This window comes from Labrus mixtus, chromosome 7 (genome assembly GCF_963584025.1).
Source record: "Labrus mixtus chromosome 7, fLabMix1.1, whole genome shotgun sequence".
NCBI classification, from domain to species: Eukaryota; Metazoa; Chordata; class Actinopteri; order Labriformes; family Labridae; genus Labrus; species Labrus mixtus.
The window spans coordinates 15,013,804-15,030,526 of NC_083618.1; the positions used below are offsets into that span (position 1 = coordinate 15,013,804).

At 41.2% G+C, this 16,723-nt stretch overlaps 1 protein-coding gene across 1 annotated transcript; it reads left to right on the forward strand.

Annotated features, from left to right (window-relative positions):
• Positions 1 to 2,670: 2,670 nt before the first annotated feature.
• igsf8 (immunoglobulin superfamily, member 8) lies at positions 2,671 to 14,912 on the forward strand. Its single transcript, XM_061043224.1, has 8 exons — positions 2,671 to 2,829; positions 3,011 to 3,166; positions 6,975 to 7,355; positions 8,446 to 8,910; positions 11,143 to 11,321; positions 11,967 to 12,219; positions 13,018 to 13,476; positions 14,332 to 14,912. The coding sequence occupies exons 2-8, from the start codon at positions 3,112 to 3,114 to the stop codon at positions 14,457 to 14,459; spliced, it is 1,920 nt and encodes a 639-aa protein (XP_060899207.1). The 5' UTR covers positions 2,671 to 2,829; positions 3,011 to 3,111; the 3' UTR covers positions 14,460 to 14,912.
• Positions 14,913 to 16,723: the final 1,811 nt, after the last annotated feature.

The window sequence follows — 16,723 nt, forward strand, 5'->3', positions numbered from 1 at the left end:
AATCTGTGTCAATGAACATGTCATTGTGTACAGATAAGACAGTCAAATTGCTTAGTCATGTTGTCAATATAACAGTGTCATTGCGATACAGAAAGGAAAAGACAGCACTGCATAGCACAAAGAAAAAAACAAAAGTAGAAATGTGAACATAGGACAATCTCCTTAGGGAAAACTGTACATGCAGTGCTGTAGGAACTACAGTGCAGTCTTCCTACACCTCCTGACGTTCCTGTCTGTTGGGCCACAAATTCTCATCCACATCACAATGAATATCTTCTCTTGCGATGCAGCGTGGAAAGAATCTTTTAGAGTGTCTTATCCAGCCTCTGCGGGCATCTGCTGTGATGTCATCACACGCTGCATCCATGGCAGCCAGAAGGGTCATCTGTGTATGTGGCTGGCGATCATATACTTTCCATCTCCATGCTGAGAAAAATTCCTCAATGGGGTTGAGGAATGGAGAGTAGGGGGAGAGGAACTCCATCAGCATCCTGTTGTGGGTCGCAAACCATTGCATGATGATGTTGGAGCGATGGAAACTGACATTGTCCCAAACTATCACGTACTTTGGCAAGTCAGCTCCAATCTGACCTCCTCCTTCCATTGTCAGACATTGTAACATTGTGTTGTGCTCCGGCTATATATCTACTTGCCAGTTGATGGTTCATGAGATGCACCTTTGAGCTATTTCAGAAAACTGGTTGATCATTGGTTGATCTAATGCTTCACACATTTCCCTTCGTTAGAGAAAGTCAAGATTCACCTGGGAGCAATTTACCAATTCAGGACAGATTTAGAAAAAAAGTCTAATGGAAATGTATAGAACTATGTTTGACATATTATGACAACTTGTTCAACCATTTTGCATGTAAAGACTTATGCAATGAACTAATGCCTAAATGCTGTGAGGGGTGAGACTATTCAACAGAGACCCATTATAATACATTTTGATCAACATGACATAAGTAATTGATAATGTAGGAAACAGCAGAGAATTGTACATAATCATTTACATGGATGTACCAAAGCATTTGCAACTTGTTCAAAGAAATGAGAAACTGCTTTTCTGAAGTGACACAATGATGTGAAGATTGACCAAGTAGTTTTGAGAATTTCAATTCTGATCTGAGAAAGGTGCCAAAGCGACTGAGAAAAACTGTAATAACTCCTGTGCTTTATATTTTTAAATTGTCCAAATGTCGTTCAAATAGAAATGGCTGGTTCAAATACACACAAATAGATTAGTTATGTATGCACATGGAAGACCATGCAATTGATTAGAGGGTAAAAAAAAAGCCTTTTCCATTGACTCTAGACTCAAACCCTGGAGTCACATGCATGTATCCCCGGTCTATGTGCAGATATTCATGGATACATGGGTTATAAGAAGGAAAACAAAAAAAGGTGCATTCTGGGGAGTTGGTAGTCCAGTGGTTAATGTGCATGACCCATGTACGGAGGAGGTGGTCAAGCAGGAGACCCGGGTTCAAATCTGACCTGTGGCTCTTTTCCTGCATGACATTCCCCACTCTCTCTCTCCCTGATTTCCAAGCTTAATTCGAGAGAGCTGCAAGCTCATGAACCTGAAACACAAACGTACCAAGAAATACAAGAGTCCAAGTAATAGAGGATATTTGACGTTTCATATTTTATTCATGCTTTGTTGCAATATAGCTTTTATAGAGACAGAAAATAAAAACAAATGCAAGAAACAACTGTACCTTTAACGTCTATTCAATAGAAATAACCTTGATTCAGATTTTGGATAGTGATGTCCTTTGGCTCTAGATTTTATATCATGTCTACTGGTCTGTTTCAGGAGTGACCGCATCTCATGAAGAAAGCCTGGCTCAATACTACCATTAACGAAAAGGAAGTACCTCCACTCATTTCTAGTTCCTTTTTATTTGTCCTTTTAAAAGTCATTACACAAGATTGCATGTTTAGGAAGGTTTTTGTCCAGCATTTTAAAACAACAACAAAGCAAACTTCATTTTTATTTTTTTTAAGTTCCAATAATAAAATGGACAAACGTGTGAGTAGTCTGAAATTTGTTGTGGACATTTTTTTTTTTAATTTCAGCATTTGCAGCAATGATGCAGGAATCAGTCGTGGGCCACATCTGTAGTCGAGTAAAGTTCTTAGCGCTTCAGATGCATTTTCTTGAAAAGCTCATATGTGCAGGAAAACACAAGAATTGTTCGTAACTCATCCAAAACCTTTAGTTGTTTTGTCAAAATCAAGTTGTGTAAATATTTAAGTCAATGCCACCGACACAACACGTCCCTGTGACGTCTGCAGAGGTTTGTGTTTGCATGGTTAAAGCAAGGCCACATATAGCACAGTACAACAAAGACACTGAAAAAAAACCCCACATTTTATTAATCATTTACACTTCTGACGGTCATGTATGTATTCAGGACCTTATGTGTTTTACTGCGGCGCCCTCTAGCGGTGTTTGTGATGATGGTGTTTGAACGGCTTTGCTATCATTGGTTCAAAATGCCATCGTGTCTTTCTCGACCAATGGCGCCTCTTTGATTTCTTTTCTCGGAGCCTCTTTAACATGCATGCACCGCCTCCTTTTTATTGCCACACACACACACACACACACACACACACACACACACACACACACACACACACACACACACACACACACACACACACACACACACACACACACACACACACACACCCAACCCCCTGTGATGCTAACCGCCCCATGGCTGTACTGGGACGGCATGTCTGTCGAGGAGGCGGTTTAATCTGAAACCAAACCTGGATATTATGGAGGAATTGATGTGTTGACGGAGATGCATGAAAAAGGTGATTAAATCTGCAGGTATTTAAATGTAAACATATGTGCGCCTCAGTGCCCCATGATAGCGCTAACTCCTGTGCAGCCATAATCTCTCTTTTGCTGATTTTTATTTTTTTTTTTCCCCACATTGTCATCTATTTCCCCCTTTTATAATAACCGCATCGTGTCTGTGGTTTGGTTGTGCAGACAGTCGGACTCCGCGGCGGGATGATTGGCGATAAACGAGCACAGGAACACGGAGAGAGAAATCTGAGTCACCATAATCCATCTGGACGCTGGGGGGGAAGATGAGGACCATGATGGCTTCGATGAAAACAGCATTATTCGTGTTCGTGCACGGGGGTGAGTTGACTTTGTACCTGCTTTGAATCCTCTGCACACGGCGACTGAAAGCGCTCCGCCATCTGTCACGACACGCATTTGCGTGATTGTTTCTAGAAGCCGCCCAAATCAGAGTATTAATTTATACATCATCGGCATCATGTAGATTTGTAGATCGTCTCTGCTGCCATTGTTGTCGCTTCCTAACGCTACTCCTTTCCCGTGGGTCGTTTTGTTGCTCTCTTATCAGTGTTTCACATTCCAGTCGTAGACCTAGATACCAGTGGTCATTTTCCCTTTTGATCACACCGCAAACAGTCCAATATATCAAACAATATCTCACTGAGAGTGGGCTACGTGACTTGACTCAGGAGAAACAGGTGTTTTGGCAAATAACAACGGGTTCCGGGAGTCATCCAGGAAGTCCCAAGCAAAAAAATATTCAAATCAATAAGGCTTTTTATTGGTATTTCACAGTAATAATCAAGTTTTTAGTATTGCAGATGGTTCATTTATGTTTTAAAGTCAAGGCTCATGCAAATCTATATGTTTCTTGCTGTTTTGTTAAGCCATCAAAGCATTGATGAAATAGCATTTGAATATCTTGACTATGATGTTTAATGTTGTACCTCTACATAAGTGTGTGTGTGTGTGTGTGTGTGTGTGTGTGTGTGTAAGCATACCTGGCCAATAAATCTGATTGTGATTCTGATGTGGAAGAGTGCAGAGAGGGTCATCTGTGCTCCTAAATACTGATTGTGATAACCAAACACATGACAAAAAAACGGGGTCAGTATTTCTACCGCAGTCTGGGCTTCTTCTGTTTTCTCTTATTTCTGATATAAAATAGATTTAACGACTACAGCCAGAAGTGTCATGTTGAATAATACTTTTTATAGTATTAAAGATATAGTGTAAATAATAACAACCACACAGACAATCAGTCTGTGCTCTAAAACGCATCTCTCCGTGGCTCCCTATGGAAACTGGGGGCTCCCTCCTCCTCTTCATCACACAGTATGTAATCCAGAGAGTATCGAGCATTGTTACAAGCCGCCGTGTCCCCCAGACCTATCAGTCCCAGCCCAATGTTAATTAGGACTTGATCCGCTTAAGCCTCCCACTAGTCTCCCATGTCATTATCTACGGGTGTGTTGTCATCGGGCCGTGCCTCGGCCTGTGAGAAATCTTCTGTTGATTTTAGGTCTGACACACACACACACACACACACACACACACACACACACACACACACACACACACACACACACACACACACACACACACACACAGATGGGGAGTGGCAAAACACACCTGTCTAGTATTTCTAGTTGTTCAGGTGTTTGTCAGTTTAAGGTGACAGTAAATGGGCATGTCGGTAAATACTGTGTTGACTGACAGTTTTTTGGGTTTTGTTTGTGGACAGTTATGTTTGACTGATCACATCTTATTTTGCAATTTGGTACACGTTATTCAGGAGATTGTCTTTTAAACCTCCTAAACAACTAAAGCTCAGTTAATATCAGTCAACCTTTTTTGTGAGAGCTGTTCAGGTTTCCATCTTGAATAGTTTTATCTCATTAAGTCTGCACTGTTTAACACGGTGATTCTGACCTCATTAAGGCCTTATTGTCCGTTATATGACTACAGTGAATCAGATTCTTGTTCAATGCCCTTACTAACTTATATATATCTTTTTCTATTTTCTGATTTTGAATGTCCTTGGAATGCTGCTTCTTGTTGAGTTTATTTATCTCAGCTAGTGTGAGGGGAAAAGGGTAGATCATCCATTTTTTTTATTGTGTTTCCATAGTTTGTAGCACAGCTTTTTGTTAGCTATCATTTCTTTTTCATACCTATCATTGAAGGGTTTCTTTTTGTTATTTCGTTTATCTTTCCTCTATATTGCCCTTTTTCTATTTTTCTAATCAGTTTGTCAGAATGACCACATAAAGCTCCTGCTGCAACAAATGATGGGAAATGAAATGTATGTTTGTATTACAGAAGAAATGTAAACAGACCATGTCCATAGAGCCAGTTAAAAAAAAAACTTTTCTTGCTTCCTTATTTAAGAGATAATTATCCACCTTAACATATGTTTGCTTTTCAAAATAAAAAACAAGGGGCTGTCTTCATGAGGTTTCAGTCTTTAGATAGTCCAGTGTGGTCTCCTATTTTGGAGATGTTTTAGGGGAAGTGGGGTATGCAGCCAGACAATGAGACTCAGTGAAATACAATGAGGCCTGAACCTGGACGCTGGCTGCTCTCGGCCCTGAGGCCATCATACTGAATGTTTTTACTCATAAATATAACTCTGAAACTCTGCTTTGTTGCCAAGCGGCTGTTGAACACTGAGGGGATGTGGAAGATGTTGTTTTATTTTTCCCCTTTAGCCTCAAGTTCAGTCTTCTCACTCAGGGAATATCAGGTTTAGCCATGTTTTTTGCTACATTTAGCGGTGAAAAACGACATTTGTTAAACTCAGCAGCAACATATTTCTCTAAACTTGATAACAGCTGCTCACAACGACCCACAGAACTCATCGTGAACTGTTTGATGGAGAAGAAAGAGAAACGCTGAAAGCAAACAGCCTACTAAACTACTTTGAATTCAGAGGAAAAAACAAGTTCAGAGGTTCTGCAGAATGATGAATTTCTTTATCCGGGAAACACATTTTGTGTTAAGATTTTACTGTTGAGTTTGTCAAATGTTCTTTTTAAAGCTCAGATGATTAGTGATGGACAGTCGGTTAGTCAGCTATGATTTCTGTATTTGAGTAATCATTGAGATTTGTTTTGTTTTTGAAAAAAGATATTCTGCCACCTGTCTTTTTCCTTAGTGACAGTCAAATGAAAACTTTTTGGTTTTGGACTTTTAGCTGGAGAAAAAAAGCACAGAAGTCACTTTTGGCTTATTGGATGTCAAAATCAGTATTTGTCACTATTTTCCAACAAAACTGATTTCTCAATAATGGCTTGTTTGAGAAAATAATTTATATCTTAAACAATAATTAAAAAAACCCTCTTTCACTGTATTAGAGTGACATCAAGTCTGCTTTAAAAAATTTGAATCATTAAAGCTCCTGTGAGGAGGTTACGGTTTGGGTTGGTTTTGGCGCCCCCTGTGGACAAATGGGTATCTCTTATCCCTTTGCTTCTTTTGTCTTGTACTTGTGTGAGTAGCTTTCTATTTTTTTAAAACTAATAATCGAATCCTGTTCACTTTTAATAGGGAAGTGTACTGCTTGAATCATTGCTGTAGAAAATGTAAAAAAAAAAAAAATCCAAGCTGTATCTTCAGTGTGCTTTTTATCTCCTCATCTGACACCTACCCTGTAGCAGCAGTTTCAGGCATTGAAAATAACAATACAGAAATAATCAATCTAATTTCTCCTGGTGTTGTTTGCTTTTGTAGGTCATAAAGAGGAATCCGTATTCATTTCAGTCTGTTTCATAATCAGCTAAAACTCCTCACAGGAGCTTTAAGCTTTCTTTGACAGTTCAAACTAGTTTTATTCTATTTTTAGTGAACTGTGCCTTAAGACTCAACAAATTAAACAGTGAGTTATAACATTCACTTAGATAATTGTATTCCTATAATTAAATGTCTAATTGTATTCAAAGGAAGTAGCCCAGCCCTGGTGTTTACCTCCTGAGCTATTTAATGTATTGATCGTCTGTTAGTCGCTCATCAGATCAGGATATTGATCAGAGTCCATCAGAGTACAAATGAAATGCTTCAAGCAAGACTTTGACCCACACAGATGACATAGTTACTGTTTTCTGTTCTCTCCTAACAACCTTTCTGTCTCTCCATTTCTCTTCCACAGTGATCCACTACGCTGTGTGTCGCGACGTAGCACTTCCCACTGGAACCCTCTACCGCGTCGCAGGGTTCCAAGTCTCCCTGCCGTGTTCGGTGTCGGGCTTCGAGGGACCGCGCACGCAGGAGTTCGAGTGGTTCTTATACAGGGACGATGCTGCTGGGAGGCAGATGGGAGTCGTGTCCACCAGGGACAAAGGCTTCCCTTACGCCCCGTTTCAGCCCCGGGTGAAGAACGGGGAGGTGAGGGTGGAGAGGGACTCGGGGGACAAAGTCCGGCTGGTGATCCAGAGGCTTCGGGCTGAGGACCAGGGGAAGTACGAGTGCTACACACCCAGCACAGACACAACGTACCAGGGGAACTACAGCGCCTCAGTGGTTGTTAAAGGTGAGGTTAAATTTAGACGGAGGCTTCACTGAGATTAGAAATCACTTTAAAGAGAGTCCTGGCCATAATAGCAGCCATAAAACTTATTATACGGCAAAGAAGCTACACGCTTTTCTTTTTTTTTTTTACCTCAAGAATATTTTAATTGATATTTTCGACTGATTTACCAGAATTTGCAGCAAACTCTGCAGGATTTACAAAAAAATATAAGGTACATTCATATCCCATTCCTTCAGTTTAACTTCAAGACTGGAGTAAAAAACAGGAATGTGCTGGAAGTCAGAAATGAAGGAGCAAGAAATGGACCGTTAAATAATATAGGTATGCAAGTTTAGAAAGGGGAACATAAATTAAACAAGAAAAAAACAAGTAACTCACCTTTAATGCGAACTTAGAAATCTTTTTCATTTTTCCATAATTTATTATCAAGGTAATTAAGTGTTTGACTGTGTTCATATACAACCTTCAACGTCTGTTTTGTAAAATAAATGTTAATATTTCTTAAATTAAGGCTTTTTGTTCAATGCAAAATTGAGTTTAATAGAATGGAAACCAGCAACCAGTTCATTCAAGTTCCTTCATGAGGGCTCTGAAAGATTTACTCCATCAGCCACATTTGTCATGCATCAATCATATTTTGTGTGTGACTGGGTTCATAAACTGTTGTTTACGTTCAACATCTGGAGTTTGAACTCTTCTTTTTCTCTTTGTCGTCACATAATCCATCCGCTGAAGTTTGTGTTAATAATCTGCCATCCAATAGGTCGTCAGTGACGTCTCCCCTCAGCATCCTTTTAGTGTGAGGTTGATGTTGGCAGGTTGCGTGGTGTTAAAATTGCTGCTGAAGAGTTTTATCTTTATAACAGGCAGTTAATCCCTGTTTCTTTGGCAAAGCTGGTGCCAAAAGCCAAAGGCTGGCAAACGGCTTTCACTCAGTCACAGCGAGCCTGTTTCATGAAAAGATTCTGTTTTCTAGACATAGAAAAGTCTATAAACAGCAGACAGGGCTAAGAAATTAAATTTGCTGTGTTTTTTCTTCCTGTTTGGCTCCTCTAGCCGCTCAATGTAATATCTATTTGTGTCTCTGCAGTGATCCCTGACACACTCCAGATCAGCTACACTCGCTCGCTCACTGGTCAGCCTGTGCCAGAGGGGGCTGAATTAACACTGACATGCTCAGCTGGCATCCAATCGGAGCAGCTCACCCACCTGTCTGTCACGTTTGGGAAGAGGAGCGGAGGAGAGGGCACCGGGAGCGATGACGCTGGAGGGGAGGTGAGCAACGTTAGAGAGATAATCTCCATCGACAAGATGCTGGGGATCGTTCCTGGGCGTGGGTACAAGAAGAGGTATGATGACGGAGAGATCACGCTGGAGAAGAGGAATGGGGAGGCGGGGCTGGCTGTGTACGTGATGAAGATGAAGATGGTGCAGCCGGACGACACGGGCTCATATTTCTGTGAAGCCTCTCAGTGGATTCGTGACCCTGACCGATCTTGGCAGAAGATTGCACAGAGGACTCTGGATATTGGCAACTTGACTGTTCAGCAACTAGGTCAGTGTGATTAAAAACAACTATTAATATTTCCCAAACTATGATAACATTTTCCAGTGTCACAATGTACTACCACAAGCATACCTTACAAAGAAGTTAGTAATAAAATCCTTCAACAGGCACTTTGTGAAGTAGTGAGCCACACTGAGGTTAGAAGATATCAGGAAATAAATGCAACTTCTCCAGTTGCAGAATGAAACTATAAAACAAATCGACAGTCGTTTGGTTTCTCCCTGTCAGTTAAAGACTCTTAGCTCTCTCCCTGTGGCGTCAGTCGGCCTGGATGTTTAGTGCTGTTGAGCACTCTGGACCTTGTCCAGGTTTCAGGCTGGGTGTTTGTGTTACTTGGAGCTTAGCTGAATGTCTAGTTTGCTGGCTGGCATATTGAGCGCTGTACTGACTGGACAGATAGGCAGCTTGTTGCCTTGTTTGTTGGCTTGTTTGTTGGCTTGTTTGGACAGAGAGCGTGCTTGGGGTTCTGATTAGCTGCAGCGATAGCTGGGTGGTAACTGTGTAGCTCTTGTCACTCACACATAACCTGTTGGAGGATGGATGGACATCTTAGAATTAGGGCTGCAGCAAATTCTCTTTATTTTTTTTTTTATTTTTTAAGATTTATTTTTGGGCTTTTTGTGCCTTTTAGTGGAGAGATAGGACAGTGGATAGAGTCGGAAATCAGGGAGAGAGAGTGAGGAATGACATGCGGGAAAGAAGCCACAGGTGGGATGTGAACCTGGGCCGCCCGCTTGAGACGACAGCCTCCATACATGGGGCGCGCGCACTAACCACTGCGCCACTGCGCCACCAGCGCCCCACAAATTCTCTTTATTGAAGGTCTGCTGGTTATTTTCCTGATTAATCTTCAGTCTATAAAACAAGAAAGGTCCAAGGTCCAGTTTTGTTCTTCCCTTTTTTAGTTTTTCTTTTTAAAAATCTTCTACTTACCTGAAAATGTCTGACAAGTTTTCTGAATAACTGCAGCTCTGCTTTTACTATCAGTTCAGGCTGTCAGCTGTCAGAGCGCCTGACTGACAGGCTTGGCGCTCGGGCCTCTTGTTGAACATCCCTCTGGCTTTGATAGGTTCAGTAGTTTGCAGCATGAGAAGCTTTACAACTGCTTCACTGCTCTTCTGCTTGGCTCGCTTTACATTCTGAAGAGATGGTGTTGATCTAAAGGCTTAAATAATCATTTCTCTCACCTTGGCCTCATCTATCCTGCAGAGAGGATGAGTATCTTTCTGTCAGACTGGTGTCTCCATTACTGTCAGGACAGCTCTGCCCAGCAGTTCCTACTCAAACTGTGTACATTTTGTATTGTGAAATTTGGCAGATTAACTTATACTACCATCAAATTGTGTGTATAAGACAGACTTGTCATACTCGTTATTAAAAATGAGCTGCATCTTATATACATGTGTGACTTATATTCTGGATTGTACAGTTTATTTTAGATTGTTTTTTGTCTTTGACGGAGAATATTTTTCAGCTTCATCTGTGTAACCCCATTAGCATAAATTCAAGGACAAAGTAAAAAACTCTCTTTTGTTGACTTGGACTGGAACAAAGTTATAAGTTATTCTCAATAGTAGTACGTTTGAGAGCTCAAAGAAATGGAGGTCAAATCATTTTCTGTTCAGCATTAAAACTGAAGCTGGAGTTGAAGAATCAAATCTGTTCAATGCATGCATTGTTTCTTCTCACACACAATGCTGACAGGCACTATTTAGTTCAGGATTTTCTGTCCCCTGCTGTCTGACTAATACAATAGTCTGACATGTCTCCTTTTGTTCACATCAATAATGTGTCTATTATTGAGCAGAGCTGTGTTTTGGAGAAGTCTTGTGGTTAAATGAGGCCTCGCTCTCACAATGGACAAATCTACCTTCTAATTATACCAGGCTATCAGCACTGACTATATGAAACCCTTTCATTTAACAAAGTAAAACAAGTTTCTTCTTTTTATTCAGAACCAAATACAGTCTCAATCTATTTCATTCTGGCAGTCACATCATGTTATGACTGCCCTGCTCTCCTTTTGTAAAGGAGCTACACTCAGATTTTACTAGTTTCTTTTCAGATTTTTACTGTCACAGACTTAAGAACTTCTTTGAGTCTTTCCACCACAGAGGATTTCCGATGCTTTCACTCTCACTCACTAAGCTGTCTCTCTCTCTGTCTCTCTCTCTCTCTCTCTCTCTCTCTCTCTCTCTCTCTGCCTCTTCTGTTCCCCAGCCGAGTCACTGAGTATAACATCCTCACCCCGAGGGGAGGTGACCCTGCAGATCGGTTCCCCTCTCATCCTGACTTGTGAGGTGTTGGGGATGCCGTCTGATGTGAACTCCGGACTGCTCGTTCAATGGATGAAGAGGGGATCAGTAAGCAGCGACACAGCTGTAGCCGGGGGAGTGGAGGTACTGATCCAGATTTTTCAGACATCCTTGGACTAGAATGTTTTTTGTTGTTTACAGGTTTTTTTGTGTGACAAGGCAGAGATGCTGCTGTTGGTTTGTGCTGAGGTCTTTTTTTTACAGCAATTATCAGTGCGTGTTTGGAATCTTACAACTATGGAAAGATGTATTTAATAAATGTTATCACTAAAACAACTTGAAGGGAAAAATTAGACTGATTTGCCTTCACAGTCTAATAAAATTCCTTTAATAATGATAGATTGATTTTAAATAGATTTTATTTGAAGCACAGGTAGATGATCAGTCACAGACATTATTAAGGCAATATATATTTTCTGTCCAAGTCGCATTATTGTTTCATAGTTATTCAGCGGAAATTACAGATGGACAATAAATGTTTTGTCCAAGTGCTGGAAGCAAATTCTGATAAATGTGAGAATTGAAACAGTATATTTTCCTTCAAGAAACGTATTATCATGGCTTCTTAATGTTTGCAGATAATGGACATTATTGACCAATCTATGGCATACTTTAGAAAAAACAGTTAGCTATTCTATACATTTCATACATTTTTTGTTAAGATGCCCTCAAAAACGTAATTCCTGCTTACATTCTAACTCGTCCTGACATCTTTTCATTTCTGATCAGGTGGAGGTGGCCCGGATGAGCCCAGATGGTGTCGTGAGTTGGGGGGACGACGTCAGCCGATCTAGCGGGGGCTCCATGGAGAAAGTGTCAGAGGGAAAGTACTCTCTGAAGCTGTTCTCAGCCCGCCCTCTAGACTCCGGTGTGTATAGGTGTGTAGTGAGCGTATACGCTGGAAGAAGAAACCCTGGTCCCTCTACACCTGCAACACACACCCAGAGGTCTGAGGGAGTCACTGTCAACCTCAAGACCAAAGGTGAGAGTCAAGTCAAGAGTGGTGTAACACACCAACAGAGTTCTATCCATATCTGTCATTCTCAAAGAAGGGTAACAGCTACAGGATTTGGTTTAAGTGGCAAATGGAGGTGAGGAAGGAATTCATGAAAAATTAGCATTTAGGTCTCAACATAGATAGCTTAAATTAATGGGACAGGGGAAACTATTCAAATGCAATTTTGAAGAAATGGATAAACATTCTGAAAGGGTAAGATAAGAAAAATGGCTGTGGCCCAATGGATCGAGGATTCGATCCCCAGCTTCTGTAGTCACATGTCGAAGTGTCCCTGGGCCAGGGCACTGAACTCACTCAACACTGAACTAATTGTTTCCGCTGCTGTGTGTGTGAATGCATGGAGTGGAGTAGTGCTGTAGGGCAGTTAGGCACTTTAGGTGGCAGCCATCAGTGTGTGAATGTGAGGTGAATGGGTGTCCACATCCACAGATAGTAATAGATCAAATCTAAGGCTAAAATCCTGATCCAGCTTCAGTTAACCCTTCTTAAGTTTACAGTAAATTCCTAAAACTTTGTCTGTTTCTGAGAAATGGAAGATGAAATATAAAGTCAGTATAGATCAAACTGCTCAAGGTAAGACTGAAAGAAGTGAAACTGTGATTTGGTTTACTTCTTATTATAAATGCATGTTAACTTCATTGAACTCAGATTACCTAATAAACGTAAATTGATCAACTCTGATTGAACAGATGAAATATATAGAGTTCTGTTTTAGTATACTCTGTTATTTTCTATCTTTGAATTTGCCACTTTCTTCCACAGACGTGCTAGTTTCAGCCGTGGCTCAGCTCCCTCGAGGCCCCCTGTTGAAAAGAGGCAGCACCATCACACTGATCTGCACTGCCACCGTGACAACTACGGGTCCCGCCCAGGCACAGGTGCAGTGGCTGCGCTGGCCGATCCCTGAACCGTTTATCAGGAGAGGGCAGAGCACGACTCCTGATCTCACTCTGCCAGCCCCCCCTGTTGACGACAAACCCAGAGTGGTAGCTGCCCTCATGTACGATGGCGTTTCGAAAATCTACACCAACACAAGCGAGGTCAGCATCGACCGCCTGTCTGCTGTCAGCTACAGACTGAGGGTCCACACAGCTACAATGGAGGATCAGGGAATGTATGCGTGTCATGCAGAGGCTTGGGGGCAGGACCCGCATGGAGGCTGGTACAACACAGGGACCAGGGCAGAGTCAAATGCAGTGACTGTTTACCTCTATGCTAGAGGTAAGTTAGGATTTATAATCCCTTTTAGTCATAGTGGATAATGTAAAATATCACAGACAAATCCTTTGAATGTAGATTGGCTACAGAGACGGTACCGTCCACCTATCAGGGTTTGTCGGGCAAGTGCTGCCCTTTCACTTTCCCTCCAGATTTATCACAGTAGTCTGGAAATCGGGACAGGTTGAACAAAAAAGCAACCTTCGGTCACAAGCTTGAGGGTTTCCTGTCTAAATGTCGAGTGTAAATTTCGAGCCTTGAGTCTTAACCTGGCGTGATGTATGCACATTTAAAGTAGATTGATTGATTAACCTCTACATCCTTCTTCCCTCGAGCTGATTGCAGGTCAAAGTTCTCCTTTATTTACAGCTTACGAATGTAAACGTGCACTTTACAGTCCCCTGCAGCAGACATTTTGTAAGACTAAGAAAGGGCATTTCTATCAAAGATCATTTTATCTTTTATCAAACAATCAATAGATGGATATTTAAATTTTAGAGTTAAAATCATAAAATTCCTAAAATAAAAATATTTCTCAAAGAGCAAAATGATGGTATGTCCATCACTGTTAACATCCTAGTTGTTGGTGTTATTTTTTGACTCTTTGGGTCGATGACCTGTTTTCTACTCTACATGCTGGTGGACTCTAGGTTGAGAACACATTTGCTTTTTGTTAGAAGGTCAGCCCATCAACTTGCTTTTGATCAATATGTGTTCCCCAAATATTAAAAATCCATATCAATGCATGTCGTCCAGAAATATGACCTAAAATACAACTTAATCACATCCTACTGTATTTCCCTTGTACAGTTGTTTGCATCATGGCTTTTCTCTCTTTTTGATTTTCTCTTTCCCCAGCTGCTGACCTCCTCCTCATCCCTCTGGTTGTCGGAGTATCCTCTGCTTTGTTTGTTGGCATCCTCATCATCGCAACGGTGACCTGCTGCTTCATGAAGCGGCTGGCGAGGCAGCGCGCTCAAAAATAAGTTGGCTGGCTATGTGAAATCTTAATGTTTGTGACGAGGCCTAGAAGAGTGATGCACAGAATAATATGGAAGAAATGGCAAAGAAATGACTTCAAGACAAAATGTCAAGTCAAAAATGAAACAGGTACATAATGGTTATCCTACGGTAATACAATCAAAGCCAGAAAACAAAATCTGTTTTATAATCTCATGTATTTTTATATCCAAACCTCTGAAAAGAGCATACAACTCAGTGACCCTGTCAATGTCAGACTTTTTAGTGATCCATTTTTTTTTCCAATGCAAAGGCAAGACGTGTTCTTAACAAGGTCAAAGTAATGAAGGTTCTTTATGTTTGTTTAAAGTGAGGAATGCTACAGTTACTGCAAAGATTAAAAAGCATCGTTTCTGTAGAAAGGCCGAGCAAAACTCCCTCACAGAAGTCAAAGTTGCTGAATAAAGAAACCAAATTGTCTGGATGTTTTCAAATGGTGCTGGATTCAACATTGATAAGTTATGATTATTTTCTCATGTATACAAAAAAAACATTCTGTGTTTAACAAAGTGATGATACTGTTCCAGATGATCTTTCCTCAAACAGCATGCTTTTCTTTGATTACAAACATGAACAAAGTCTTAATGTCTCTGCATGCTTAAGCCTCTAGCACTACCACTGACAGTCACATGAATGCTAATGGGAGCAGCTAAGCCTCCAGAAAGTTAATACGAGCAGGGATCTCCGACTGCCTGCAGTCAGGCCACACTCTGCATGTAAACAAAGTCTCTGTCTGTTACTTAATAAGGAAGGCTCTGGCCCAGGACTTTGTGATGCCAAGACCAATTGAGAACCGATTCTAAACAAGAGCATTCCTCGCCTGTTACGCTTTAACACTGAAGTGAGTTTCCTATACAGCGTTGTATAGATTTGACGAGGAGAAATGGAAGAGACATCCATTATGCACTGAGCTAAAATGTGTAAATATTGTATGGATTTTTGCAGTTTTATTTTCTTAATGTAAGCAAGACTGTAGTCATGTTAGTCTTTGTGCAAAGCACCTGTGTTTAAAAATCTACAGCAGTCTGTTCTGCTCTTTTGAAGCATTTGGATGTTAATGGGACCGGGACCAAAGCCCCTCTGTATCCTTCTTTCACTTGATTTACTTCCAGCTGAAAATTGAACGTCTTTGCTGCACCTGAGCTTCAAGCTCATGAGTGTTATTTTTTCTTTCTTATTTTGTGCGATTAATTGGTTCCTCTGCTCTTGTCAAGTGACTGAGAAATGAAAAAAGTGTGAAAAAAAAGAATCCCCCCCCCCCCCCCCCGTTTGTTACACAGAGTAACAGAAACGCTGTTGTTGTTGTGCCACACTATGTAGGATCCCTGAGGTTCAAATCACCCGAGATGTGCAGTCATATGACTCGATGAAGTCTCAATATCCTCGTCTTCGTAGTCATCATGTGGTTCCTGCCGCATATTTCTACTGACAAGACTTATTATGACTTTTAACCTCCGCTGCTAGCCCACAGAAAATCTGTTGGACAGATTGACTGTGTCTGCGCACTTCCAGTATAATGAGTGAAATCTATCCTCCTCTTCCTGTCTAAAGTAGCACTGAAGAACATTATGATCATACGAGTGTGCCACATAGTGTGATCATTTAAGGTTAGAGATGTGTTGGTGAAAAAGAGGCAGAAAGGAGAGTTTGTTGTCATCAAGCTGGCAGCTATCTAATGAGGTTATTTCAGGTTGTCTTTTCCCTTTCCTTTTGATTACATTTTTGCTGAGAGATGCTTGAAAGTCTGTTTTGTTTGATTTCTGATGATTATGTTACGCTGTGAGAGTCTGTCTAAAATCTGCCCGTCCTCCCTAACCTGTGTGCTCCCTTAAACCCTGATTATAAATGTTGTCCACGAACATTAGGGAATAAAATCACAGCTCTGCCCAGCATCCTGAGCCACTTTGCTCCAGATCAACTCCTCAAAGCTGATTTTGCTCACTCACATACCCGCCCACCGCATGATTACACGCACACACGCACAGACACACAGACAGATCCACGAGCACACAGCAGCAGCGCTGTGCTGTACTGTGCTGGCATTTCAGATAGAAGTATGTGAGTATCTGCGTGTTCATCTGTAATCCCTGTTCATGGCTGCAGTGTGTGTCCCGCTGCCCCTCCCCCTCCCCCTCCCGCTCAGTGTGCTTCAGAGGCAGCGTCGCTTGTATTTGATTCATTTCAATCTCTGTCCCCTGAGAATTACAGCCAGCTTCCAGTGTAGCACATA

Bases quoted from the DNA above. Each gene is read 5' to 3' on its own strand.
- igsf8 (XM_061043224.1), top strand. From the start codon at position 3,112: ATGAGGACCATGATGGCTTCGATGAAAACAGCATTATTCGTGTTCGTG. The intron at 7,356-8,445 runs GTGAGGTTAAAT...GTGTCTCTGCAG, and splicing joins CGCCTCAGTGGTTGTTAAAG to TGATCCCTGACACACTCCAG. The intron at 8,911-11,142 runs GTCAGTGTGATT...TCTGTTCCCCAG, and splicing joins CTTGACTGTTCAGCAACTAG to CCGAGTCACTGAGTATAACA.